At 57.2% G+C, this 21,827-nt stretch overlaps 9 protein-coding genes across 9 annotated transcripts; 6 read left to right on the top strand and 3 right to left on the bottom strand.

Moving 5' to 3' along the window:
• The first annotated feature begins 1,120 nt into the window (after positions 1-1,120).
• Positions 1,121-1,948, top strand: BO82DRAFT_182395 (glycoside hydrolase). The gene is made up of 3 exons (XM_025630441.1): positions 1,121-1,495; positions 1,549-1,754; positions 1,802-1,948. Exons 1-3 carry the CDS (start codon positions 1,396-1,398, stop codon positions 1,865-1,867), a joined length of 372 nt encoding a protein of 123 aa, XP_025495475.1. The 5' UTR covers positions 1,121-1,395; the 3' UTR covers positions 1,868-1,948.
• BO82DRAFT_351126 (cellulase-domain-containing protein) lies at positions 1,583-3,274 on the top strand. The gene is made up of 3 exons (XM_025634338.1): positions 1,583-1,754; positions 1,802-1,866; positions 1,914-3,274. Exon 3 carries the CDS (start codon positions 2,081-2,083, stop codon positions 3,203-3,205), a length of 1,125 nt encoding a protein of 374 aa, XP_025495474.1. The 5' UTR covers positions 1,583-1,754; positions 1,802-1,866; positions 1,914-2,080; the 3' UTR covers positions 3,206-3,274.
• Positions 3,275-3,679: 405 nt separating this feature from the next.
• BO82DRAFT_275298 (Zn(II)2Cys6 transcription factor) lies at positions 3,680-6,022 on the top strand (the record flags this gene model as incomplete). Its single annotated transcript, XM_025631109.1, has 9 exons — positions 3,680-3,813; positions 3,873-4,008; positions 4,086-4,152; positions 4,202-4,523; positions 4,581-4,743; positions 4,802-5,066; positions 5,117-5,292; positions 5,344-5,524; positions 5,586-6,022. Coding segments are annotated over 9 exons (1,881 nt in total), but the record flags the coding sequence as incomplete, so codon positions are not given.
• A 501-nt stretch (positions 6,023-6,523) lies between these two features.
• Positions 6,524-8,146, bottom strand: BO82DRAFT_351124 (uncharacterized protein). Its single transcript, XM_025634337.1, has one exon. The coding sequence runs from the start codon at positions 8,079-8,081 to the stop codon at positions 6,792-6,794; it is 1,290 nt and encodes a 429-aa protein (XP_025495472.1). The 5' UTR covers positions 8,082-8,146; the 3' UTR covers positions 6,524-6,791.
• Positions 8,147-9,175: 1,029 nt separating this feature from the next.
• On the bottom strand, positions 9,176-12,190 carry BO82DRAFT_264389 (non-ribosomal peptide synthetase; the record flags this gene model as incomplete). The annotated part of the gene is made up of 1 exon (XM_025630942.1): positions 9,176-12,190. A coding segment is annotated over one exon (3,015 nt), but the record flags the coding sequence as incomplete, so codon positions are not given.
• Positions 12,191-13,172: 982 nt separating this feature from the next.
• BO82DRAFT_182080 (phenylalanine ammonia-lyase) lies at positions 13,173-15,675 on the top strand. Its single transcript, XM_025630438.1, has 2 exons — positions 13,173-13,485; positions 13,552-15,675. Exons 1-2 carry the CDS (start codon positions 13,316-13,318, stop codon positions 15,560-15,562), a joined length of 2,181 nt encoding a protein of 726 aa, XP_025495470.1. The 5' UTR covers positions 13,173-13,315; the 3' UTR covers positions 15,563-15,675.
• Positions 15,660-16,534, bottom strand: BO82DRAFT_429295 (GFA family protein). Its single transcript, XM_025640517.1, has 4 exons — positions 16,310-16,534; positions 16,113-16,239; positions 16,007-16,050; positions 15,660-15,949 (listed from the first exon to the last, which is right to left on the bottom strand). The coding sequence occupies exons 1-4, from the start codon at positions 16,440-16,442 to the stop codon at positions 15,789-15,791; spliced, it is 465 nt and encodes a 154-aa protein (XP_025495469.1). The 5' UTR covers positions 16,443-16,534; the 3' UTR covers positions 15,660-15,788.
• Positions 16,535-16,703: 169 nt separating this feature from the next.
• On the top strand, positions 16,704-20,478 carry BO82DRAFT_423989 (acetyl-CoA synthetase-like protein; the record flags this gene model as incomplete). The annotated part of the gene is made up of 3 exons (XM_025640277.1): positions 16,704-16,737; positions 16,848-19,376; positions 19,432-20,478. The coding sequence occupies 3 exons, from the start codon at positions 16,704-16,706 to the stop codon at positions 20,406-20,408; spliced, it is 3,540 nt and encodes a 1,179-aa protein (XP_025495468.1). The 3' UTR covers positions 20,409-20,478.
• Positions 20,479-20,775: 297 nt separating this feature from the next.
• BO82DRAFT_351122 (class I SAM-dependent methyltransferase) lies at positions 20,776-21,817 on the top strand. The gene has a single exon (XM_025634336.1). The coding sequence runs from the start codon at positions 20,830-20,832 to the stop codon at positions 21,706-21,708; it is 879 nt and encodes a 292-aa protein (XP_025495467.1). The 5' UTR covers positions 20,776-20,829; the 3' UTR covers positions 21,709-21,817.
• The last annotated feature ends 10 nt before the right edge of the window (positions 21,818-21,827 follow it).

Raw genomic sequence — 21,827 nt, 5'->3', positions numbered from 1 at the left:
ATGTACAGCACAACAGATTGCGGTGAGATTAAGGCGAATCTCCCACTGTGGTGTAATTTCGGCACGTGCCTGTCAGGAGAGACAAACAAGCAACAAACGTTTCCCTGCCAGAGATTCCCCCCCATGCTGTACTCCGTCCCTCCGTCCCCTCTCAAATCCACATCCACAAACAGACCGGAACGAACAACTGGAACAAAATTACGTGCTATCGTTAACGGGATTCATCCTCGCTCCTCCCCATCATCATCATCAATTGGGAGAAAAATCTTCCTACTCAATGTCTGATTATTCATCATCATGAAGACGCCGACCAATATGACAGGTCGGTCGTCTGGAAATGAGCACTGCGAAGCCTGGAAGTTGGTGGACGGTTTCGGTGGGTCGCAAAGGGTGAATGTCTCAGGTGAAATAATTTCGGACCGGTCCATTAATTAATTGGGAAGAACAGCCGGGCGAGTCGGCGAACAACAAGACGACCAAATCTTGTTCTGAGCTGAGATGAATGAAATCAACTGCCCTCTTGACTGCCAGCACCTCGCCGTTTGTGTGCGTCCTCGGCCCGGAATTATTTAATTAATTGAATCCCATCGCCGAGCGCTCCACCAACGAACGGCAGGCTTGGGACGCGATGCTGTTTCATCTAGATCAGATTCCCAAGCGATTGCATGGTGTGGCCCCACGCCGCCAAACGGCAATTTGACCTGGAGAAATGAAGGACGACGGCTTGGGGCCAGTGCACGCCTCCGAAAAGGGTGATCATGATGGGGACACTTGTTTTTCCCTATTGTGCTAAGCCTTGAGCTGCGACAACGGTGCTGGCCACCTTCTCCACTAAACTCGAACATTCCATGAAGGAGAAATTGAGGGGATGTCGCAAAAATGCCAGAGATGATGTCTGGGATACGGAAATATTTTTTGTTTCCAGCTGGGATTCCTTTTTCTTGACGAGGCGCGAAGGTCGTGGTCAGAGTCGCTGGCGAAGCGCCCAGATATCACATGTAAGTGATATTAAGGGTCCTTGCTAGCTTCGGCGCCGGCCTGGAGCCTACTCATATCGGGGGAGATGGATTTGGGGCGAAAGGTTCTCGACTTTTACATATCCACCCGGGGTGCATGGGTCCCGATTCCTCCAGTGGCGGTCTCAGGGGGATGCGCCCAATTCTGCCTCCGAGATTAAGCAGTGGAACCGTTGAATTGCCAGGGAATCTTCCGCCTAGCTTCGGTGCCTGGACGATCGAGTGGTATAAGAACGAGAGCCCCCGGCCGTTCGTCTTTGCTGCTTGGCACATCACAATCAAGACTGGCTCTTGACGTTCCTTCTTTACTCTCACATTCATTCATTCTTTTCATCAGTCACTCTTTTAATCGACCAGATCGATATACATTCTTTTCAAAATGAGAATCAGCAACTTGGTTATCGCGGCCTCTGCTGCCGGCATGGTTAACGCTCTTCCCAAGCGTGAGATGAAGAAGCGTGCTTCCTCTGGCTTCACCTGTAGGTCATGTCATGCCTTAAGGGATAGAGAATAGCAGTGCTAACCGACGCAGTCTTCGGTGTTAGTGAGTCTGGTGCCGAGTTTGGTTCCGGCGTTGGTACTCTGGGAACCACCTACACCTGGCCTACGACCAGCCAGATCCAGATCCTGAGAGAGGCGGGCATGAACATGTTCCGTATTCCCTTCCTGATGGAGCGTCTTACTCCCGACAGCATCACCGGCTCGCTCGCTTCTGCCTACCTCAGTGACCTCAAATCGGTATGAGCCACATGAGCATAGCCATCGAATCCATCTGACAAAAACAGACCGTCCAGTTCGTCACTGACAGCGGAGCTTACGCTGTCCTCGATCCCCACAACTATGGAAGATAGTAGGTCGACCGGCATTCTGTGCTAGGCGTGGCTAATAATCTACTAGCAATGGAAACATCATCACTTCCACCTCTGATTTCCAGACCTGGTGGAAGACCGTTGCCGCTGAGTTCGCTGACAACGACAAGGTTATCTTCGACACCAGTGAGTTGCATAGTGCCTGCTGATAAAGCATGAGACTAATCTCATCCATCAGACAACGAGTACCATGATATGGAGCAGTCGTTGGTCCTGAGCCTCAACCAGGCCGCCATTGACGGTATCCGTGCCGCAGGCGCCACCACCCAGTACATCTTCGTTGAGGGTAACAGCTACTCCGGTGCCTGGACCTGGACCGAAAACAACGACAACCTTTCCGGCCTGACCGACACTGAGGACAAGATCATCTACGAGATGCACCAGTACCTTGACTCCGACGCCTCTGGTACCTCGGAGACTTGCGTCAGCTCCACCATCGGTAAGGAGCGTCTCGAGAGCGCCACCGAGTGGCTCCAGACCAACAACAAAAAGGGTGTTATCGGAGAATTCGCCGGTGGTGTCAACTCCGTCTGTGAGGAGGCCGTTGAGGGCATGCTTTCCTACATGTCCGAGAACAGCGATGTCTGGGTTGGTGCCTCTTGGTGGTCTGCCGGTCCCTGGTGGGGATCCTACATGTACAGCCTGCAGCCCTCCGATGGCCCGGCTTACTCGACCTACCTTCCCATTCTGGAGAAGTACTTCCCCGATGGTGATTCTACCACCTCTGCTTCCAGCTCCGCTGCTACCTCTGTCGCTGCCGCCACCTCCGCGGCCACCTCCGCGGCCACCTCCGCTGTCTCTGCCGTTCAGCAGACCACCACTGCCGCTCCCCACCCTCAGGTCTCGACCACTTCCGCCGTCTCCGTCGCTGCCGCCGCTCCCAGCAGCAGCTCTTCCGCTACCACCTTTGCCACCTCCACCAAGTCCAAGTCCCCTTGCAAGCTGCACAGCACCAGCAGCGTCTCTTCCGCCTCTGCCACCAGTGCTGTTGTTGCCACCCAGCCTACTACCTCCGCTGTTGTTGCTACTCAGCCTACCACCACCGCCATTGTTGTCAAGCAGCCTACTACCACTGCTGCTGCTGTTGCTGCTACCACCCCTGCCGTCATCCCCAACCCCATCACCTCTAGCGTAGCTGCTGCTAGCGGCAGCGCCGGTGTCAGCGACCCCCAGGGTGCCCTGGCCACGAACGCTGCTGGCCAGGTCAATCAGTACTACCAGTGCGGTGGACTTAACTGGACTGGACCCACCCAGTGCGCGAGCCCCTACACCTGCGAGAAGCAGAACGACTACTACTACCAGTGTGTCGCCTCCAACTAAATCAGCGACCGTGCGGTAGCTCCGGGATGTTTGATTATCTGAAAGGCTAGTATGAGCTGAGGGGGTGGAAGGAGATCAGCTTGATTCTTAATTCTTGTATATATCTAAGAAAAATCCATTAGGGATATCCCCATACAATATAGATTGGCTTGTCCAGCATATCTGTGCCACCGGTGTATACGGAAGTTTCGAGGTTTTGTATAGCTGCCAGTTCATGTCCCACCGGAACCCCGATCCGAGGCCGTTGACGGCAACCGCCACCTGTGCTCCTCCGGGCGGTGTCTGCTTCTGCTTCGGAAGGGGCCTCCGAGAAAACCATCATTGCTTCACTGACTCACCGTCTCTCTAATTCGATGCATCGACTCCGTTGATTAGGTCGAGAATGCCACCGTTTCGACGAAAATCACGATTGGACAAGGTGCCAAATGCGTATAATCTCAACAATCAACTTCTCCGCGTGGATCATATCTGCTGACTCCCGCTAGCTGCGAAGAATGTAAAAAACGGAAGACCAAATGCTCCGGCCGGTTCCCTTGTCAATCTTGTGTCGCACGTCATGTCGAGTGCACGTTCAAAAGACCCGAGAGAAAGGTTTTAGTGTCAGAAAGGTACCTTACCCACTTTGGCGACTCAGCGACTCATGGAACGACACTCATTGCGCTTTTAGTTATTTGCGTGCGCTCGAGGATAATTGCGCCCTGCGCCGCCCGCAGTCAGCGCCACCGACCAAGGAATTGTCCGAAGAAAGAGTGTCCCGGAGCAGCCCTCCGTTACCTTCTGTTGCAGACGGTAATTATGGGGATGTCATACTTCGCATTATGGCACCACCATTGACGGATCTTTAGATGTGTCCCAAGTTCCTCAAACCAGCACCGCCGAGGCACTCATCACCAACCCTCTTGTTTCTGCCACATCCTTCTACCTGAAGGATACCACCGGACGATATAGTAAGCTCCAGGTCTGAGATGGCTTCCATGGATTTGGCTGAATCTTCAGGATATTGCGGGCCGTCGTCCTCCTGGTCCTTCTCCCAGCGCGTCTTCCTGCTGCTCAAATCGGCGGTTCCCGACTACCCGTGCCCAGATCTTCCTTTTCACATCGATGGCTGTACCTGGGAACTTAGCTGGTCCCGGACTGATTTTGAAGATGCCTCTGTTGTGGAGGGACTGCCGTCGCTAGATGACTTTCTCTATTTGCTCAATACCGTCAAGTTCCATTCCTCTCGGATGCTATATCTTGTCGATGAAGACGAGTTCATACCTCATCTTCACGAGTTTTACGATAGAGGGCTCGAGAAAGCCAAAGCCCAGCCTCTATGGTTCATTCAATACCTCCTGATCATCGCTCTCGCCAAGGCGTTCCTTACTACACCCAGGAATCCCAACTTACCGCCAGGATCAGCTTTCTTCACACGAGCCATGTCGCTGGTACCAGACTTTATAGGCCTGAATCGCCAGCCCAATCGTGGCATGCAGATCCTGTACCTGATCGGCCTATATCTAGTGTCGGTGGACATGAAGGATGCTGCTTATGTTTATGTGGGAGACCTTGCCGAAGGTATTGACCAAGCGCTGACCGCAATCGCAGGTCGGCTAGGCGATTCGGATGTGTATCATGGAAGGGATATATCGGGAGCCGCCCGACGGACTATTTGGGATTGGCATCGCGCATCAGTGCCGTAACATCTGGTGGTCCGCATATATCCTTGACCGGCAGCTATCATCGATGATCGGGGGCCCAGTATCAATCCAGGACGCGGAGATCACCTGTGCGCTCCCCGTCGCTTATGATCAGTCAGAGGATGCCCTGTTCTTCACCATGCATGTCAAGCTTTCCCGGACGATCGGCCGCGTGTTGAATTGTAAGTGTAGGATTCGATGTGTGCGGCCTTTTCTAATATGGTGCTTCTAGCCGTATATACGACCGATTTTCGATTGCGCCAGTCATTCATCTCCACAATTCAGTCCGTGCTGCGAGAGATGGCTGATATTCTGCGGGAGACAGAGGAGATGGCCGCCAAAGTCTCGCATCATTCCCTGCGTACAGTATCGACCATGACGAGCCATCTGACAGTCAAATACCACCAAGTAGGTTTATGTATAATTCACACATCACAGGCCGACTGACGGTTGTCACAGTGCATTATTCTAGCCACGCGCCCGCTGTTCCTTCACTTTCTCATCAATCGGCTCCAACCACAGGATCAGCGCGGCGAGACAGTGATCCCCGTCCAGCTGAGACCGCTTCTCGAAACCTCTCTGCAGTCAGCCAAGATCTCATTGAGGACTCTATCTGTGCTATACGAGCAGTCGCTCCTCGGTATGTCCGCTGATTTTCTCCTCCTCTTCCTCTTCTTGCATGGGACTTACAAAAAGCGTAGAGTCTTTCCTCCCCTTCGACCTGGAAGGAATCTTCTCCTCGGCATTCATCCTCACCATCGCCCACTTCATCGACCCTGCCCTGGTGCCGGACATGGCCAGCTACGTGCTCACCGCCTCACGCATGCTGTCCGACATCGTGGCCAAGGGCAACATGACAGCCGCGCTGCGGCAGAAGGAATTGGATTTGTTGCAGAGGATGACCGGACATGTCGTGCGCGGGGAGAGTAGTGAGGATGATGGTGGAAGGGAGAGTGTCTCCCGCATGGTGAGCCTTCCCCAGCAGACGGATCCCGCGGTGGAGTCTGAATTCATGATGGCGGATGAGGAAATCACGATGAGCCCTACCCAGATCTTGAGTCTGGCCGAGCATCTGGACTTGCTGAATGAGAGTGCGTGGGATATTGGATTCGGACTCGAGGGGCAGGGGTTGATGTGAGGGGTGCCTCATGAGTTCGAGTGAGGATGGTAGACATTCGCCGTATCTGTCTCATTCCTGAGCTCTGGCGGGCTCTTCGCAGCGACTGCTGAGGGCTGGCTTTCTATGACTATCATCATTAGTCACTGCTTCAGCACTAGGGCTCCTAATGACAGGCGTCTAGGCGGCCTGCGAGGCACCCAAGACACTATATTTGAATGTACATCACGAGGAGCGAAGGCCCTGCGGGCCTTCCTCCTTTCTTTTCGCCCCATGAATGGGTTTCTTGGCGGACAAGAAGTAGCTCATGCACTCTTCGTTCCCTCACATCCTGTCCTCTCATGAGCCCTATATTCTGGCGTGTTGCAAGGGACAAGGGAAGCCTCAAAATGCCAAGTCAAGCGGACGCTGCATGCAACCGTGTCAATCAATAGGTTCGACTGCCTCTCCTGATAGGTATGTATAAGTATACACATCATTTCCCCACCTGATGAGGATATAAGACCCCCCCAAAAAATACAAGCCCAGGCGAAACCCCTACAATAGTATTCAGCGCATCCTACCAGGAAAATTTTCAAGGTGCGTGTTTCAGCAGCCAGTTTCCTCATCGCTTGCCTATCATCCAATGCGCAGAGTGATTGTGGTCCAATTAATGTATGTATCATATTCGATTAGAATTATAAACCAAGAGTGTATATATATTATGCCCGGAGAGCAGGCATGTCCACCGATTGCATCCGGTAGTTCAGGAGGAGAGGAAACCAACCCTCCCTCCCCCCCCTCTCTCTAATTAACCGGCCTGGGTGTAGACGGTGGTGTTGGTAACCGCCTCAGCGGGCAGCCACTGGCCGGCGACGGTATGGACGTAAGCGAGCTGGGCGAGGGTGAAGGTGTGGAGCTCGGAGACCAGGACGGTGGTGTCGAGGGGCAGCACGCGGTGGACCATGGCGTTCTGGGTGAGCATGGAGATGTACTCCTCGTCGGCGACGGCGGTGATGTTGGCGTCGAAGGTCACGCGGATCAGCGCGTCCGGTGAGTTGCTGCTCAGCAGGGAGGTGGACAGCAGCCACAGGGCGGGCCCGCCGCCGGCCTCGGTCGACGACGACGACGACGACGACGACGCATCCGCGATGTGCAGCAGGCCCGCGTTGGTGCCGAGCAAGGGGTGCTGCAGCTTGAAGAACGCCATCGCGCCGTCAGCGCCGATATGCCCGAAGGTGCCCGTGCCGCCGGTGGCGTTGCCGGCCAGCGTGAACCACACGCCGCGCAACGGGCCCGTGGCGACGGTGACCATCCCCACGGCGTTGTTGCCGACGGCGGGCGGGATGGCCAGCTGCGCCGTCTCGCCGCTGGTGACGTTGATGCGCATGATGGACGAGTCGGTGTCCTGGGTCACGTAGATCAGGCCGGTGGTGGGCTCCTCCTTGATGAAGACGGGGCTGTTGAGGCAGGGGTACAGCGTCGAATCCCGGACGGTGGCGACGGTCGTGTTGGAGCCAGCCCGGGGGATGGTGGCGTTCAAGTGCGAGACATCGGCCGAGAAGACGTAGTACTGGCCCGTCTGCGGCGAGGCGACCTTCAGACCGGCCCACACGCGGTTCCCGATCTCGAAGACGCAGTGCGGGCCATTGCCGGGGACGGGGATGTTGATGGTGCGCACCACCACCGGCTTGCTCGCCAGCGTGCGGCCGGGGTCCACCAGCAGCAGCTTGTTCTCCGCCTGCAGCGTCAGCCACATCAGCCCCGGGTACAGCGTCGACGGCCACACGCCGTGCAGCTGCGAGCTGCTGTTGCGCCCCATCGGAAACGACTGCCACGCGATCGGCGCCTCCGTGGCTGGGTCGAGCTCGATCTTGATCAGCGCGCTGTCCGACATCTGCGACAGCAGCACGAAGTTCGTGTTCGGCACGCGTGCGAACTCGTGCGTCTCCGTCGCCACCGGCAGCAGGTACTCGGTCAGTCGCCGGCTCACCAGCGTGTTGGCGTTGGCCGATTGCTGCTGCGCCAGCGCCGTGGGGAGGACGGCGCTCAGCCCCAGCGCGGCGACCACGAGCGACTTTTTGAGAGTTTGAACCAGCATGGTTCTGTTCTGTCCGAAGCCAAGGTTTCTGATGTTTCCTGGACTGGGATGAACACTTGAGCTTGGGAGTAGGAGGGGGGAGGGAGGGGGGAAGAGGGGCTGGACCTCCTATTTGAATTTGCCTGGGTTGCCCACTACCAAGGCGATTCGCGGCGATGCGAAAGACACTTCGCCTAGGGCAGTCGGGTTCTTTCTCACGAACCTAACCTAACCATCCGAAGATGTCGATCACTGCCTGTTGGGCACAAGTCCTGAGTAGCTGAACTGCGGAATGAGCGATCGGCTTGATCCCTGAGTCGAAGATCGCTGATCGCTCGCCCGATCTGCGCTAGACCGGGATCCATGGCGCGCGATCAACCACCCGCACTATTGGGGACTTGGGAATTGACCGAGCTGCTAGGGGGATCTGACTGCTGGATCGGGAGAATGCAAAGCACACCTTGGAGGGCCTGGGCGGGTGGGGTTGCACTGCAATGGGAGTGGGGGAATACGGGGCTGGCAGCCACATATATGTCATCAAGAGCCAGGGAGATAAGACCATGACCGTCTGTCATCCTCCGGTGGCTTGAACGCAGCCAGGCGGCGGGTAAGGCCGCTTTACCGGTGTCAACGATTTGAGAGGCTTCAGAGGAGAGGGATCTGGGACGTGTTTGATATGATTCTTGGTGGTTGTGGAACTAGCGACGTTCCCGCATGTAAACAAGATGAAAAGGCCTGTGGATTCACGTGACCGGATGGATTACTTAGCAACGCGGACAATCTACTGCACGTTCGGGGTCAAGGCCAACCCTTCGAGATACCCACTTGCTTACCGACAACGTTACAGCGAATGAAACACGAGCAGATCCTCTTCTCAGATCAGTTGTTGGCTACTTTGACCGGCAATCTACATGCACGAAAGCAGATCCGATTGGTACAGAACGGAACACAAGGAGTAAAGAAAAGAAAGCCGGAACATGAATTCAACGCCTCAGAGGACCGTGTCTATGCGATTGAGAATAGGCAACAGAAATGGAAAGCAAGACCAACCTAACCTGGAACGATCGCTACAAATGGTCCAGGCACTTGATCAGGGGCGGAGCACTGGCCCCGCTGGGCATCCAGCTCTTCAGTGAGCGCTCAAAGATGACGGCGATGGGCTCGCAATGCAGCACCGCGGGGGCGTCCTGCAGCGCGCGGCGGATGTTGTCGCGGCCGTATTCGGCCATCTTCTCGTAGACCTCCCAGCGCGTCTTGTCGCCCAGGACGGTCTCCTTCAACATCGGGGTCAGCGGGTGCAGGGGGTCGTCCAACCGCAGCGAGAGCGAATTGACCCAATCCACGTACGGCACCCCCCGCAGCGGGTGCGGCGAGATCTGCTGGAGGATCTCGAAACTGCGGTCGATGTCGATGGCGTTGACCAAGTCGGGCTGGACCAGGTTGTAGGCGTGGCCGAGGTTGCCCGCGGACCGCGAAACGTGCAGCATGGCTTCGACGACAAAGTCGACGGGGACGAATTCCTTTCGCTGGTCCGGCAGCAGAGGAAACTCACCCATGGACATGCAGCTGTTGAACACGCGCGACACGAAGTCGTCCGGGTTGCATATCCCGGACTGGCTGTGGCCGAGAACGAAGCCCGGGCGATACACGGCCACGGGGAACCCGTTGTCGATGGCGCTCCACACAATCGCCTCCGCCACGTACTGGCTCTGCGCGTACCCGGTGTCGTAGTGCAGCGCGGCCAGGTGCGAGGCCGGCCGCTCGTCCTCGGGCAGGAATTTGGCCCCGGTCACGTAGCCCGTGGGCCCGTAGGCGGCGATAGTCGAGGAGTAGTGCATCGCCTTCAGCCGCCCGTGGTTGGTAAAGTGCAGCATCTCCAACGTCCCGATCACATTCTCGGCGCGGTGCGAGGTATAGGGGGCGACATAGCTGACCTTGGCGCCCAAATGGAAGATGACGCTCGACCAGCGCGCCCAGTGGTCGTACTGCGCCTCAGCCAGCCCCAATCGCGGCAGGGCGAAGTTGCCCGCCAACGCCACCACCTTCTTCTGGCCCTCCAGGTTGAGCCCGTACTTGGCCGCCGTCTTCTGCAGACGCAGCAGCGCCGCTCGGTCGTCGGCGGCCCGCACCAGGCAGACCACCTGCTGCACCTCCTCCCGCTGGATGAGGCTGACCAGCAGGTGGATCCCCACGAAGCCAGTGGCCCCGGTCAGGAAGATCCGCCCCTCCCCAGGGCTCTGCCATTGGGGCACGGGCAACCCGTCCGCGCGAGGTTGCAGGGTCTGGCCCAGCTGTGAGTCCTGCAGCCAGATTTCCTGCTCGGTGCGGGCGGACTGATCCACATCACCCTCCGCCTGCAGTCGCATCAACAGGGGCACCAGCTGCTCGAAAGTGGGGTTCTCGTACAGCATCGCGGCACGGACCGAGACCCCGAGGGCCTTATTGAGACGGGTGATCATGGTGGCGGCCATAAGGGAGGTCCCCCCGAGAGCAACGAAGTCGGCGGTGGGAGCGAGGCGCTCGTCCGGCAGACCGAACACGTCCAGCCAGATCCGCTCCAGTTGAGCAGCGACATCGTCCGCGTCAATCACGACGTTCGCCGCCCGTGCCCGCGATCGCTGCAGCGTGTCGTAGTACTGTTGCTCCAGGGCTTTGCGGTCGGCCTTTCCGGTGGCGCTGAGCGGGAGGGTGGCAATCAGCTGGATTCGTGGGACCATGAGATGGGGGGAGCGATCGATATACGCCCGCAGAATCGCGCCCTCAGGCACGTCGGGACTGGTGGGCACGCAGTAGGCCAGCAGAAACTGGCCCTTGTCGACTTCCTCCGGGGTGATCTTGATGACCACCGCCGCGCTCACCAGCCGCGTCTCCAGAAGATTGGCCTCGAGCGCCTCCAGCTCGACTCGCTGCCCACGGATCTTCACCTGGTTGTCCTTGCGACCCAGATAGAAGTGATCCCCGTTGGGGTCTGCACGCATCAGATCCCCCGTGCGGTACAAATGGCCCGGTCCACGGGTCGAGCGCGCCTTCAGCTGCGGCATTCGCACAAACGCCTGGGCGGTCTTCTCGGGATTGCCGATGTAGCGACGAGCCACTCCGGGTCCGCCGACTAGCAGCTCGCCAACCTCTCCGGGCTGGGCACGGACACCCTCTTCGGTGACCAGGAAGGTCTCGATGTTGTTGAATGCCTTGCCCACGGGGATGGCCCCACGCAGCGCCTCCTCTTCAGCGACGGTGTGCCACAGGGTGTAGATGCTGCATTCAGTTGGGCCATAGCCGTTAATGATTCGACCAGGGGCTCCCGCCTTGAAGATGGAGCGGATGATCTTGCAGTTGATGGCTTCCCCGCCGGTGATGAGGGTGTCGAGGGTCGCAAAGGCGTCGGGGCAGGAGAAAGCCGTCACCGTGAGCAGAGAGGTGGTCAGTTGCATGACATTGAGCTCCGCTGTTCTTATCAGGGCGCGTAGGGCAACCGGGTCGAGCACCGTCTCGGAGGGGATGACGACCATGGTGGCCCCGCGGAGCAGCGTCCCCCAAATTTCGACCAGCGAGGTATCGAAGATCACGCTGGATCCGTGGCCCACCCGCTGCCCGCGGCGGATGAGATCGGCCGGGTCAAGGCACAGGTTGATCAGGCCCTCAGCCATCGCCTCCACGGCTTTCGGTTTCCCCGTGGTGCCGGATGTGTGCAAGACATGAGAGCAGTTGCGACCATCGCGGAAGATCGGCTGGCCGCCGCCCTGGAGAGCTCCGGTGGACAGCGCGGTGTGGTCGACCGAGAGACGACGGAAAGACGGGAGGCGATGCTGGCGAGTGGCATCGGTGAGTACGAGAGTGGAGCTTAGATTCTCCAGCATACTCGCCAGATGGCTGTCGGGCAGCTTGTCGTCGAGAGGCACACAAGCCCGGCCGGAGTATATGACGGCGACCTGGCAAAGAACGTGGTTTAGGGCTCGGGGGATGAGAATGCCAATTGGGGCCGTGTCGCCCTCGGTGATCGCCTCAATCTGCAAGGCCAAGGCGAGGGCCTTCTGGTGTAAATCCGCATAGGACAGCGAGTGTTCACCCTCTTCGATAGCAGTTACCGCACCGGACTCACACACCTGCTGGTGTAGTAGGCGGGCCAGGCCGGCATCTTCGGGGGTTGAGGCGAACGCATTTGCTGAGATAGTCATGGCCGGGTGGATACGATATGTGTTGATTGAGGAAACTGTTCGCGATTTCTCTTGGATTGCCAGGGATTGCGGACTCAAATATCATGCTGGGGGATCCAATGGGTCCTACGCAAATGCTACCGGCGGTGAGCAAGATAGTATAACGATCATCAGGGTACCTTTTTGAAGGGTCAACATACGAGCCGAGCCACAGCCAAGTATGTCAGCATAAGGATGGCCACACATGAAGGGCGGAGGAATGTGCATGACTGGTATCCGACAGTCAGGGTCACCGCTGTTCCGGTTTGAGGGACTCAGATGCTTACTTACATCCTTGCGTGGACCATGCGCGGCCCCTTGTAATTCAGCACCTCTAGTCTCACATTCCCTCATCAAGAGCAGTGTTTTTCCGGACCAGTGACCCGCTCTAGCTTGATTTCTGACAACAAGGAGTGGCCTGCGAGGGGGGCAACCGGCCATTCTATGCTGTGCTGATCCATACCGGAGCACTCGCAATCGCAATTGACCGGAGCATCAAGACGCCTTGCTGACACGATCTTCGTGGGTAGTACCCTGAAAGCTAATCTTAATACCTGCTTTTGCTTTGGCAGCAGTGGGGCCTCGTCTGGTCTGGCAAGACCTGGATCGCAAGTTGATTGAAGCTCCCAAGCCCTGACGTAAGGGAGAGTGAGTGGATAAGGCAGGGCTCGGCGCGGTGTCCGGCGCCAACAGGCCCTAAACGTGCAGCTGCAAGCGCAGCACAGACAACTTACCGCTGAATTAGATTCACCTCCGATCTGACAACAAATGTACATTTGCCTGTTGTGGAAAATGCTTTCTCAGAGCTACGCATCCAAACATCGCCTCCTTGCCGAGTCTGTCGGTGAAGTCGTAAGTTGTGCCCATGAGCCATTCCCGCCAAGCTGCTGAACCTCAAGCCATGCGAGTAGCACTCCCAAAACATCATAAAGTGACTCCATCTATAACAGACGCACCGTCCAATATCGTCTAAGGCTGTTCCTATTGCACCACGGTACCCCTCCAACTCATAACGACTTCCTCCCAAACCAACCAACAGGCTCTTGAATCCGGCTAGTAATCATGGGCGAAAGCGTGTGCCGTGATGAGCCGAAGCACTACACAACGAGCGGCTCATTCACCGAAAGCGTGCTATCCGCCTGTCAGAAAGTGCAAGACTTGGTCAAAACAGCTGCGCCCATCGTACTCGACGGCCGTTCGCTGGATATCAGCTCGGTCATTGCCGTTGCTCGGTAAGTCTGGCGTGTTTCCGTCCCGGGGCTCTCGGTGTTGTTGTCGGGTTGCTGACATTCTCGCAGACACAACCAGCATGCTGTCATCACGGAGAGCAAGCATGTGGTGCAAGCCATGCAAGCCAGTGTCGATATCCTTGCCAAACGCATTCAGGGCGGCGAGGTAGTGTACGGCGTCAACACTGGGTTTGGAGGCAGTGCTGACACGCGCACCCGTGAATATGCTGCCCTTCAAAAGGCTCTCATCCAGATGCAAACCTCGTGCATCCTTCTTCCCCAAGATCGGGTCCTTCAACCCACTCGCATGGATCTCGCTCGCAGCCACAGCATGCCGGTGGCGCTGGTCCGAGCAGCCATGTTGACCCGCTGTAACTCTCTCATCCGCGGCCACTCTGCGGTGCGGCCACGGGTCGTAGAAAATGCCCTGACTTTGCTGCAAAATGGAATGACACCAGTGGTACCCCTGCGTGGTAGTATCTCCGCGTCTGGGGACCTGGCCCCGCTGTCATATATCGCGGGCTTGCTGGAAGGGAACAGTGACATTTCGGTGCATGTTCAGCACGGCGCATCTGAGCGCATCATCCGCGCGGATCAGGCGCTCCAGGAATTGGGACTGGAGCCGCTCGATCTGGGGCCCAAGGAGGGTCTGGGGCTGTTGAACGGCACAGCCTTCAGCTCAGGCGCAGCTAGTCTTGTCCTCTTCGAGGCCAACCAGCTGATCCTTCTGTCACAGCTGCTCACAGCCATGGCCACGGAAGCGATGGCCGGTCGTGCGCACAACTATCATCCTTTTATTGCCGCTGCGCGACCACACCCCGGCCAGCTGGAAACGGCTGTCAATATCTTCACCTTTCTCAGTGACTCCTCGCTGGCGGTTCGGTCCGAAACCGAGGAAACAGGAGGGGATGTCAAACTGGGCGAGCCCGATGAAGCCGGTCACGTCGGCCTGAGCCAAGACCGATACGCTCTGCGCACGGCGACCCAGTGGATGGGCCCTCAGCTCGAAACCATGGCGCTTGCTTCGCAGCAAGTCGGCGTTGAGCTCAACTCCACCACCGACAATCCCTTGGTCAACCCCCTGGACGGGGAGGTCTACCACGGGGGTAATTTCCAGGCCGCCTCTATAACCTCCGCTATGGAAAAGACCGCCAGCGCGCTCCAGATGACGGGGAAGATGGTCTTTGCGCAATGCTCCGAGATCTTGAACCCAGCACTCAGCCATGGGCTGCCGCCGAATCTCAGCATTGGTGACCCAAGTCTGGACTACGCCTTCAAGGGACTAGATATCAACATGGCCGCCTACGTGTCGGAGCTGGGTTACCTCAATCACCCGGTCAGCAACCATGTACAGTCGGCTGAGATGCACAACCAGGGGCTGAACTCGCTTGCCTTGATCGCCGCGCGTTACGCTACCGAGTCCGTCGAGGTGCTCTCCCTGATGATGGCCACCTACTTGTACATCCTTTGCCAGGCAGTCGATCTGCGCGTCCTGCAGGCTGAATTTACCGCGCACGCCCGCGTCGAGGTCAACGCCCTCACCGCGGGTCTCTTCCCCACGGGCTATCCAGCGCTCAAACTCGTGCAGTCTGCCATCTGGGATGACCTCATGTTCCACTGGTCCCACGGCAGCACGATGGACCTCCGCGACCGCGCCGTCTCCGCGGCCAACTCCTCTGTCGGCACTGTGCTCCGCCTCCTCCCGGTCGGCGAGAGTAGCAGTAGCAGCAGTGGACACAGCAAGTCGACCGTCGATGTCCGGCAATGGACCACCAGCGTGGCGGACACTCTCGAGCGTACCTACGACCGCTTGCGCACCCGCCAGGTCTCTCTCTCTCGGTCCGGCGATCCAGCTGCTACGGCAACAACCGCCGGCTATCTTTGCAAAACCTCGCGGAGACTGTATCTCTTTGTCCGCGAGGAGCTGGGTGTGCCGCTACACCGGGGGTACGATGAACACCCAACGGCCAACAGGGACGATGGCAGTGAAGGCAAGTTAACCATTGGATCACAAGTCAGTAAGGTTTATACCGCGCTGCGCGAAGGCCGGTTACGACAGGTCTTGTTGGACTCATGGTAGGATACAGGTGGATGGCGATCCTTTTAGACTTGTTGCTGGCGTTACCCATCAAAGTAGGAGAAGAGTTAAAGGTGTTTTCCAAAGGCAATAGGCTGATGCTCGTGTTTGATTGAATTTCTCTTGTCAAGTTCCTGGTAGACCTTTTTTATTTATATTTTGTCCTTGAATTTCAGCTGCAGCCTAGAATCTAAACCTAGGTCCACTCATTCTGAACTATCTCTTGCAATTACCAGCCCAGTCGTTGGGCCTCTTCACCACTAACATCATCAGGGATGTCCATATGATACTGCAGCACATCAATGTGGGGTGAAAGCCAGTCCGGGCGACGCTTCGTCCACACTTCAGCCACCGGCTTGGGGATCTCCGGGAATATTCCTAGCATCAGCACTAAATCCAGGTCAATGAGGTGTAGACAACGGCCATAAGGAGCGGAGGAGAACTTACGCGACTTGCCTGGGAGCACTGATTCACTCCGATACATAATGGGACTGGACTCCGGTCAGGGTTCGCGGAACGATGCACGCACCTCCGAAGAACATTCGACACTTACCAGCCACAAGTATCGCAGAAATAGCGATCCAGGGACCGACCGCAGTTGGTGTTGGTGTCAACATATTTCTTGGGGCTCCCCTTGACGACCTGGTCCTTGTCCTCAATCACAACCACATAGGTACCAGCTGCGAGAGTTTCCTGTCAGTCATCAAGGAGGGTAAATAAAGCTCAGGGCAAGCCAGGGGGCATCCCTACCAGCACCACTCTGCTTCCGACAATTGACGCAGTAGCAGACCATGACCCCCTGATTCAATCGAGTGGGGTTTGTGACAATGATGGTGACCGCCCCGCAATTGCAGCTTCCTTCCACGCTCTGGCTTCCCGTCATGATTGTGGTGAGGGTAATGTTGCCGCGGGTCACTTTAGAGGAAGGAAGAAGTCATCCCCATTGACGCGTTTCCCAGCTGGGTTTATATGGACCTCACGAGGAGGGGATTTGGAGGTGCCACTGCATCAGTGAACCTTGCTCTTTAGATGAGGGAGAGAAGCACGGAGTCAGGCGCCAAAAGGTCGGTGAGGGTCCAAGCAAGGGGGTATCCCGTACGTGGCTTCAAGCATTCCACAGCCCTTGGTTGTTCTGAGCCCCTAAATGCAGCTCGGCATGGCGCCTCCCTTGGTAGTTAGTTAGTATATTATCTATCATTTGAGCAAATCCCTCCAAGCGAGTCCTGTTCCTCGAATCTTGCATTACATGGATCGAGATCTATCATGGGAGATAATTGTACCACGACAGGATCCTACCCGTATCGCCGCGGCTGGGATTATTTGGCAGAGGCGATCGAGAGATTTCCCGACCATCTGGCCGTCGAATGTGTGCACCAACCGGCGAGACTCTACGGACTGGGACGGGAGGAGGGAAAACATGGCCGGTGGAGCTATCGCGACCTGGACAATGGCATCAGCCGTCTGGCTGGCGCCTTCGAGCGGCTCGATCTGTTGACGAATTCGCTGATCTTCGTCCTCCTGGGCAACAGTCTGGAGCATGTTCTCACCACCTGGACAAGCTATCGACTGGGATGCGTCCACGTCTCCATTCATCCCAACAGCCTATCCAACGCAGCGGAGGCGCGCCATCTTCTAGACACTGTGCGCACACACCGGCCCAGCTGCCGGGCTGCGGTGATAGTGCAGAACGCAGAGGCTGCACGCCGCGTCGATGAGATATTCCCCGCGCTGGAATGCGTGAAGATTGTGGTGGACGATGAGCCAACTTGTGCCCAACCGCCTGCTTGGGCCTCGTTCAGCACGCTCATGCAGGAGGATCTGGCCAATGTGCAGCCTGCCCGCATCTTTCCCGTGACGCCAGAGATCAGTATCTTCTTCTCCAGTGGCACCACCTCGCTGCCCAAACCCTGCGAATTTGAGGTGCCCGTCTGGCTCAGTTCCCTGGCCAGCGGATCGACATTCGGAGACTTTGCGCCAGGGGACCGGGTGATGTCCTTGGTGCCATGCAGCCACTCGTTCGGCTACATGGCCCAGATGTTTGCCCTAACCCGGGGCTCGACGCTGGTCTATCCCTCGTATCTTACCTTCGACCCGCGCACCACTATGGATATCCTGGGGAGCGAGACGCATCAATACCTGATTATTGTCTCCGCTCTGATACATGCCTTTGTGACGGCCGATCTGCATTCGCAGAAGTTGCGTCCGATCGACACGGTCATTTTCTCCGGGATGGCCCTGACAAGTGCGGCAGCTATAGAGTTCCACGCCAGCGTACGACCCAGCGCCATTGAGAACGTGTTTGGAATGACTGAAGGGGGGTTTGTGTCAACGGGTCGGGTAGAAGGCACTCGGATCCAAGAAATATCGCACGAGAGCTTCGTGGCGGCGGGACAGCCGATGAAAGACACGCAAGTGAAGCTCTGTGCCCCCGGAAGCAATGAGGAGATAGGCCCCGGAGTGGCAGGGGAGGTGCACGTCAGTAGTCCTGCGACTGTGCGAGGTTACCTCGGCGTCTCTAGCGATGCCTTCTATGTAGACTCGGATGGATGCGCCTGGTACCGAACCGGCGACCAGGCCATACTCAATCCCAAGGATGGACTCCTCTACCCCGTGGGCCGCTACAAGGACCTCATCATTCGTGGGGGCAAGAATATCTCCCCAACGGCGATCGAGGCGGTGCTGAACCAAGATGAGGCGTTTCATCAGCTCACTCCACAGGCCGTGGCTTTGCCCGACCTAGTGGTTGGTGAAGTGCCCGCCATTGTCCTCAACGCTGACATCCCACCGAGTGAGGCTCAACGCATCAGGCAGCGAATTCTATCGGAAATGGGTTCGATCTATCTGCCTGATCTGGTGGTCTCAATCCAAGCCTTGGGGCTCGAGCAGTATCCCCGCACAAGCTCGGGAAAGATCCAGAAGGTAAAGCTGGCCCAGTTGGTGCGCAAGTACCACGAGGAGGAGTTGACCAAGGCCGACGGACTCCTCAGCACCACCATCGCGACCCCTAGCACCCTTGTGCCGGGAGATGTCCGGTCGACGATGCTGCATCTGTGGGCAGCGGTTCTAGGCATCACTCAGGATCAGCTCGATCTCACGGCCAAGCTGTCGGAACGAGTAGACAGCATCACGTTGATGCGGGCGCATTCGAGGGCAACTAAGCGGACAGGGAAGACGGTTCCTTTCGCCGTCTGGCTCGCTGCTAACAGTATAGAAGATCAGATCGCGGTTCTCGAGGCAGCCGATTCTAGTCCTGGGAGCAATTCTACACCATCATCTGTGAATACCTCGACGGTTCGCAGCGGGCCTCCCGAGTTGGAGGACATGGTGCATCTCCTTGGCGACGCCAGCCGACTCCCAGCTACTAAGGCTCTCGTTGAACAAAACCTCACTGGCTGTGGATTGACATGGCAGGACGTGGAGGACGTCTTCCCGGCCACTGACTTCCAGCACATCATGCGCCAGGCGCATCTGATCGAAAATTGGGAGTTTTGGGTTTGTGTCCATACCGAGGGGTATACCTCGGCCCAGTTACGCCACGCACTGGAGACCACACTGACTGTGCACCCCATGCTGCGGTCATTTGCTGTGCTCGACCCCACCCCGGAGGCCCCAGAGACGCTTTTAGTGACGGTTCGTCACTCGCCCGCAATCCTGGACCAATGTATAGTCGATTACGGCGAGGTCGATACAGTAGCGGACGTAGAGCGACTCACCATCAACTTTCCTGCGGAGCATCGAGTCGGTACCCCAGGGCCACTGTTTCGTGGGCTGATTGTGTTTGTCAAGCAGATTTCGAGCGCCGTTCTCGTGGCTGATTGTAGGTCATCTTCCTGCCAGAGTTTACGCACTCTTTTGCTAACCTTCGAGGCCAGTCTGCCACTCGATCATGGACGCAACTTATTACGAGCTTTTCGAGGACGATCTCGATCTGGCTCTGGGTGGTCTTCCCCTGAATCAACCCGTACCGTATAAAGCGTGGACGGAAAGCTACTACCTCCTGCAGGACTCCAAGGCCGGCCAGCCTGCCCTGGAATACCACCGCTCTCAGGTGAAGTCCCTAGTAGAAGAACCTGTAGCCCTCTGGCCTACGCCAACCGCCTCCCTGTTGTTGGCCTCGGATCAAAGGGAGCAAGGCCAATACCAGCTCGAATTCTCTCTCCCAACGCTCATCGCGCTGCGGGACCATCACCCCACGGTGACGACCGCGGTGACTCTCAAAGCCGCCCTAGCCCTCCTGACCACGTTTCACACCAAACACCCACAAGCCCTGGTGTGCAACATCGAGGCCGCTCGCGGGGGATTTCCCTTTCTGCCCTCATCACTTCCGCGCGGAGGACAACTCGATGGCGCACGCGTGGCTGGCCCTACGCTGACGGGGGTCATCGAGAAGCTCCGCTTCAACCCCGAAGAGACAGTCCTGCAGCTCCTTTATCGCTTGCAGGCTCAGCAGCTCCTCATCACACAGCATGCCAATGCTCCGTGGCGGGCCCTGCTCTCCGAGATGCCCCGTCTGCGCCAATTGTATCCCGAGGTGGCCAACCACTTGGTCTTCAACTGGACCGGGACGACAACCTTCAAGGCGGATGAGAAGAAACGGATGCACGAGCGTCTCTCCCGGCAAAGGCTCTTCTTCCTGTCCACGACTGGTCTGATGATTGACGCGGGTGCCTCGGGCAAGGATGGGATCGATTTCTGCGTTTGGCTTACGGGGGCCGTCGCCAATGGTTCCTCGCCGTGGGTTCGCGAGATCGCGCGGGGCTTGCAGACCATCACAACGTGGCTGGTCGAGCCTGAGAATTGGGAGCGGCCGGTGGGGTCTTTTGTGGAGTGTTTGCGCCTCACACAGTAATCTAGACGCACTGTAGACATCATATCGCAGACACTTTTCTCTCTTTCGCCAGACATGACAAAATTATGAGTAGCCTCTTCCCAGAGGTTGATATCACTTCCATCATGCTCGAAACTGGTCATCGCACCGGCAATCCGAGTTGGTTAATCTTTTCCGATATGCAAATATTCCGCATAGTCTGCACAAAGTATGTATGCCCAAGAATTCGCAGCCCAACCTGGCAGATGATCGCCAATGCCCCCCAATCCCCTGCCCGGCCCCCTTCATACCAGCCGACAAGCAACCATGTCTCACACCCCGCCAGTTAATAAAAAGGAAGAGTTACGTCTGGTCCCCTTTGAGCCCTCTATATTCTTCCACTGTCAGTTCGGTCCTCACCATCTTCCTATCAAAGACCAAGAGACCAAAAGACCAAAAGACCATGACTATCAGTCTTTCCCCCGATGAGCCCAAGCTGCAACCCCAGGGAAGCACCTGCTATAGCAGCAAGTATCTGGCAGACTACTACGATCTCCACATTGAGGACTGGAACGACGCTGGGCTCTATGGCGACAAGCTCGACACCATGATCTCCCAGGTCTCCCCGCCGGTGACGGTGTTCGACATAGGCACAGGCAGCGGGCGTGTCATCCACAGCCTGCTCGCGGCTAAGCCACGCGCCAACGTCCGGTTTCTGGGGCTGGACATCGAGCCTCATATGCTGGAGCGGGCGCGGCAGCTCACCGATCCGTCCGTGGCAGACCAGATTGACTGGCTGCTCGGCTCTGCCGACAATCTTGAGTCCTTGCCCGTCTTCCAGAACGGCCCTCCTTTCGTCGATATGATCACGTTTGCCTGCGGGAGCATCTGTCATCTCCACCAGCCGGGCCAAGGCGAGCGATTCTTTCAACAGATTGCTAAAGTCCTCAAGCCCGGGACCGGGCGGGCCTATGTTTCCGTGCTGAATATGCTGACCGACGGCGGAGAGGCTCAAGCCCAGGCCTTGCGACCCCCGTTCGGAAATGATCCCGTCGCGAGCAAGGTTCTCCCGGGGATTCTGTATCGCGAGACCTGGCCGCGGCATGAGTTGATCGACAAGGTCTGGCACACCGCGCGGCATATCGTCGCTTTTCGGCTCCTCCCAGGTGGAGAGGAGCAAGTAGTAGAGTACAACGTGAGTGAGCGCGAGGCTCGTGTGTGGACCGAGGCCGACCTACGCGCGGCAGCAAAGATTGCAGGCCTCCAGCTGGTGGAAAAGATCGTGCAGGAGAATGAGACGGGGCTGCCGGAGACCATTTTTGTTTGGGGCGTGGATGTCTAGACAGAAGTCTTTTCATTCCAATGCGGTTGGATTCAAGATGTAAATCTTACGAGACTAGGCTGGCATGACTGCGAATGTGCTTGGGGAGTCTTCGGAAGCATTTGCGGATACAATAAACT

This window comes from Aspergillus uvarum (genome assembly GCF_003184745.1).
Source record: "Aspergillus uvarum CBS 121591 unplaced genomic scaffold BO82scaffold_7, whole genome shotgun sequence".
Classification (NCBI taxonomy): Eukaryota; Fungi; Ascomycota; class Eurotiomycetes; order Eurotiales; family Aspergillaceae; genus Aspergillus; species Aspergillus uvarum.
This window is presented reverse-complemented; position numbering and strand designations above follow the sequence as displayed.

Excerpts from the sequence above, each read along its gene's own strand:
- BO82DRAFT_182395 (XM_025630441.1), top strand. The coding sequence starts at position 1,396 with ATGAGAATCAGCAACTTGGTTATCGCGGCCTCTGCTGCCGGCATGGTT. Across the intron at positions 1,496-1,548 it reads TGCTTCCTCTGGCTTCACCT|TCTTCGGTGTTAGTGAGTCT; the intron begins GTAGGTCATGTC and ends TAACCGACGCAG. Across the intron at positions 1,755-1,801 it reads ACCTCAGTGACCTCAAATCG|ACCGTCCAGTTCGTCACTGA; the intron begins GTATGAGCCACA and ends TGACAAAAACAG.
- BO82DRAFT_351126 (XM_025634338.1), top strand. The coding sequence starts at position 2,081 with ATGGAGCAGTCGTTGGTCCTGAGCCTCAACCAGGCCGCCATTGACGGT.
- BO82DRAFT_351124 (XM_025634337.1), bottom strand. The coding sequence starts at position 8,081 with ATGCTGGTTCAAACTCTCAAAAAGTCGCTCGTGGTCGCCGCGCTGGGG.
- BO82DRAFT_182080 (XM_025630438.1), top strand. The coding sequence starts at position 13,316 with ATGGGCGAAAGCGTGTGCCGTGATGAGCCGAAGCACTACACAACGAGC. Across the intron at positions 13,486-13,551 it reads TCGGTCATTGCCGTTGCTCG|ACACAACCAGCATGCTGTCA; the intron begins GTAAGTCTGGCG and ends ACATTCTCGCAG.
- BO82DRAFT_429295 (XM_025640517.1), bottom strand. The coding sequence starts at position 16,442 with ATGACGGGAAGCCAGAGCGTGGAAGGAAGCTGCAATTGCGGGGCGGTC. Across the intron at positions 16,240-16,309 it reads TCGGAAGCAGAGTGGTGCTG|CTGGTACCTATGTGGTTGTG; the intron begins GTAGGGATGCCC and ends AAACTCTCGCAG. Across the intron at positions 16,051-16,112 it reads TTCTGCGATACTTGTGGCTG|TCCCATTATGTATCGGAGTG; the intron begins GTAAGTGTCGAA and ends ACCGGAGTCCAG.
- BO82DRAFT_351122 (XM_025634336.1), top strand. The coding sequence starts at position 20,830 with ATGACTATCAGTCTTTCCCCCGATGAGCCCAAGCTGCAACCCCAGGGA.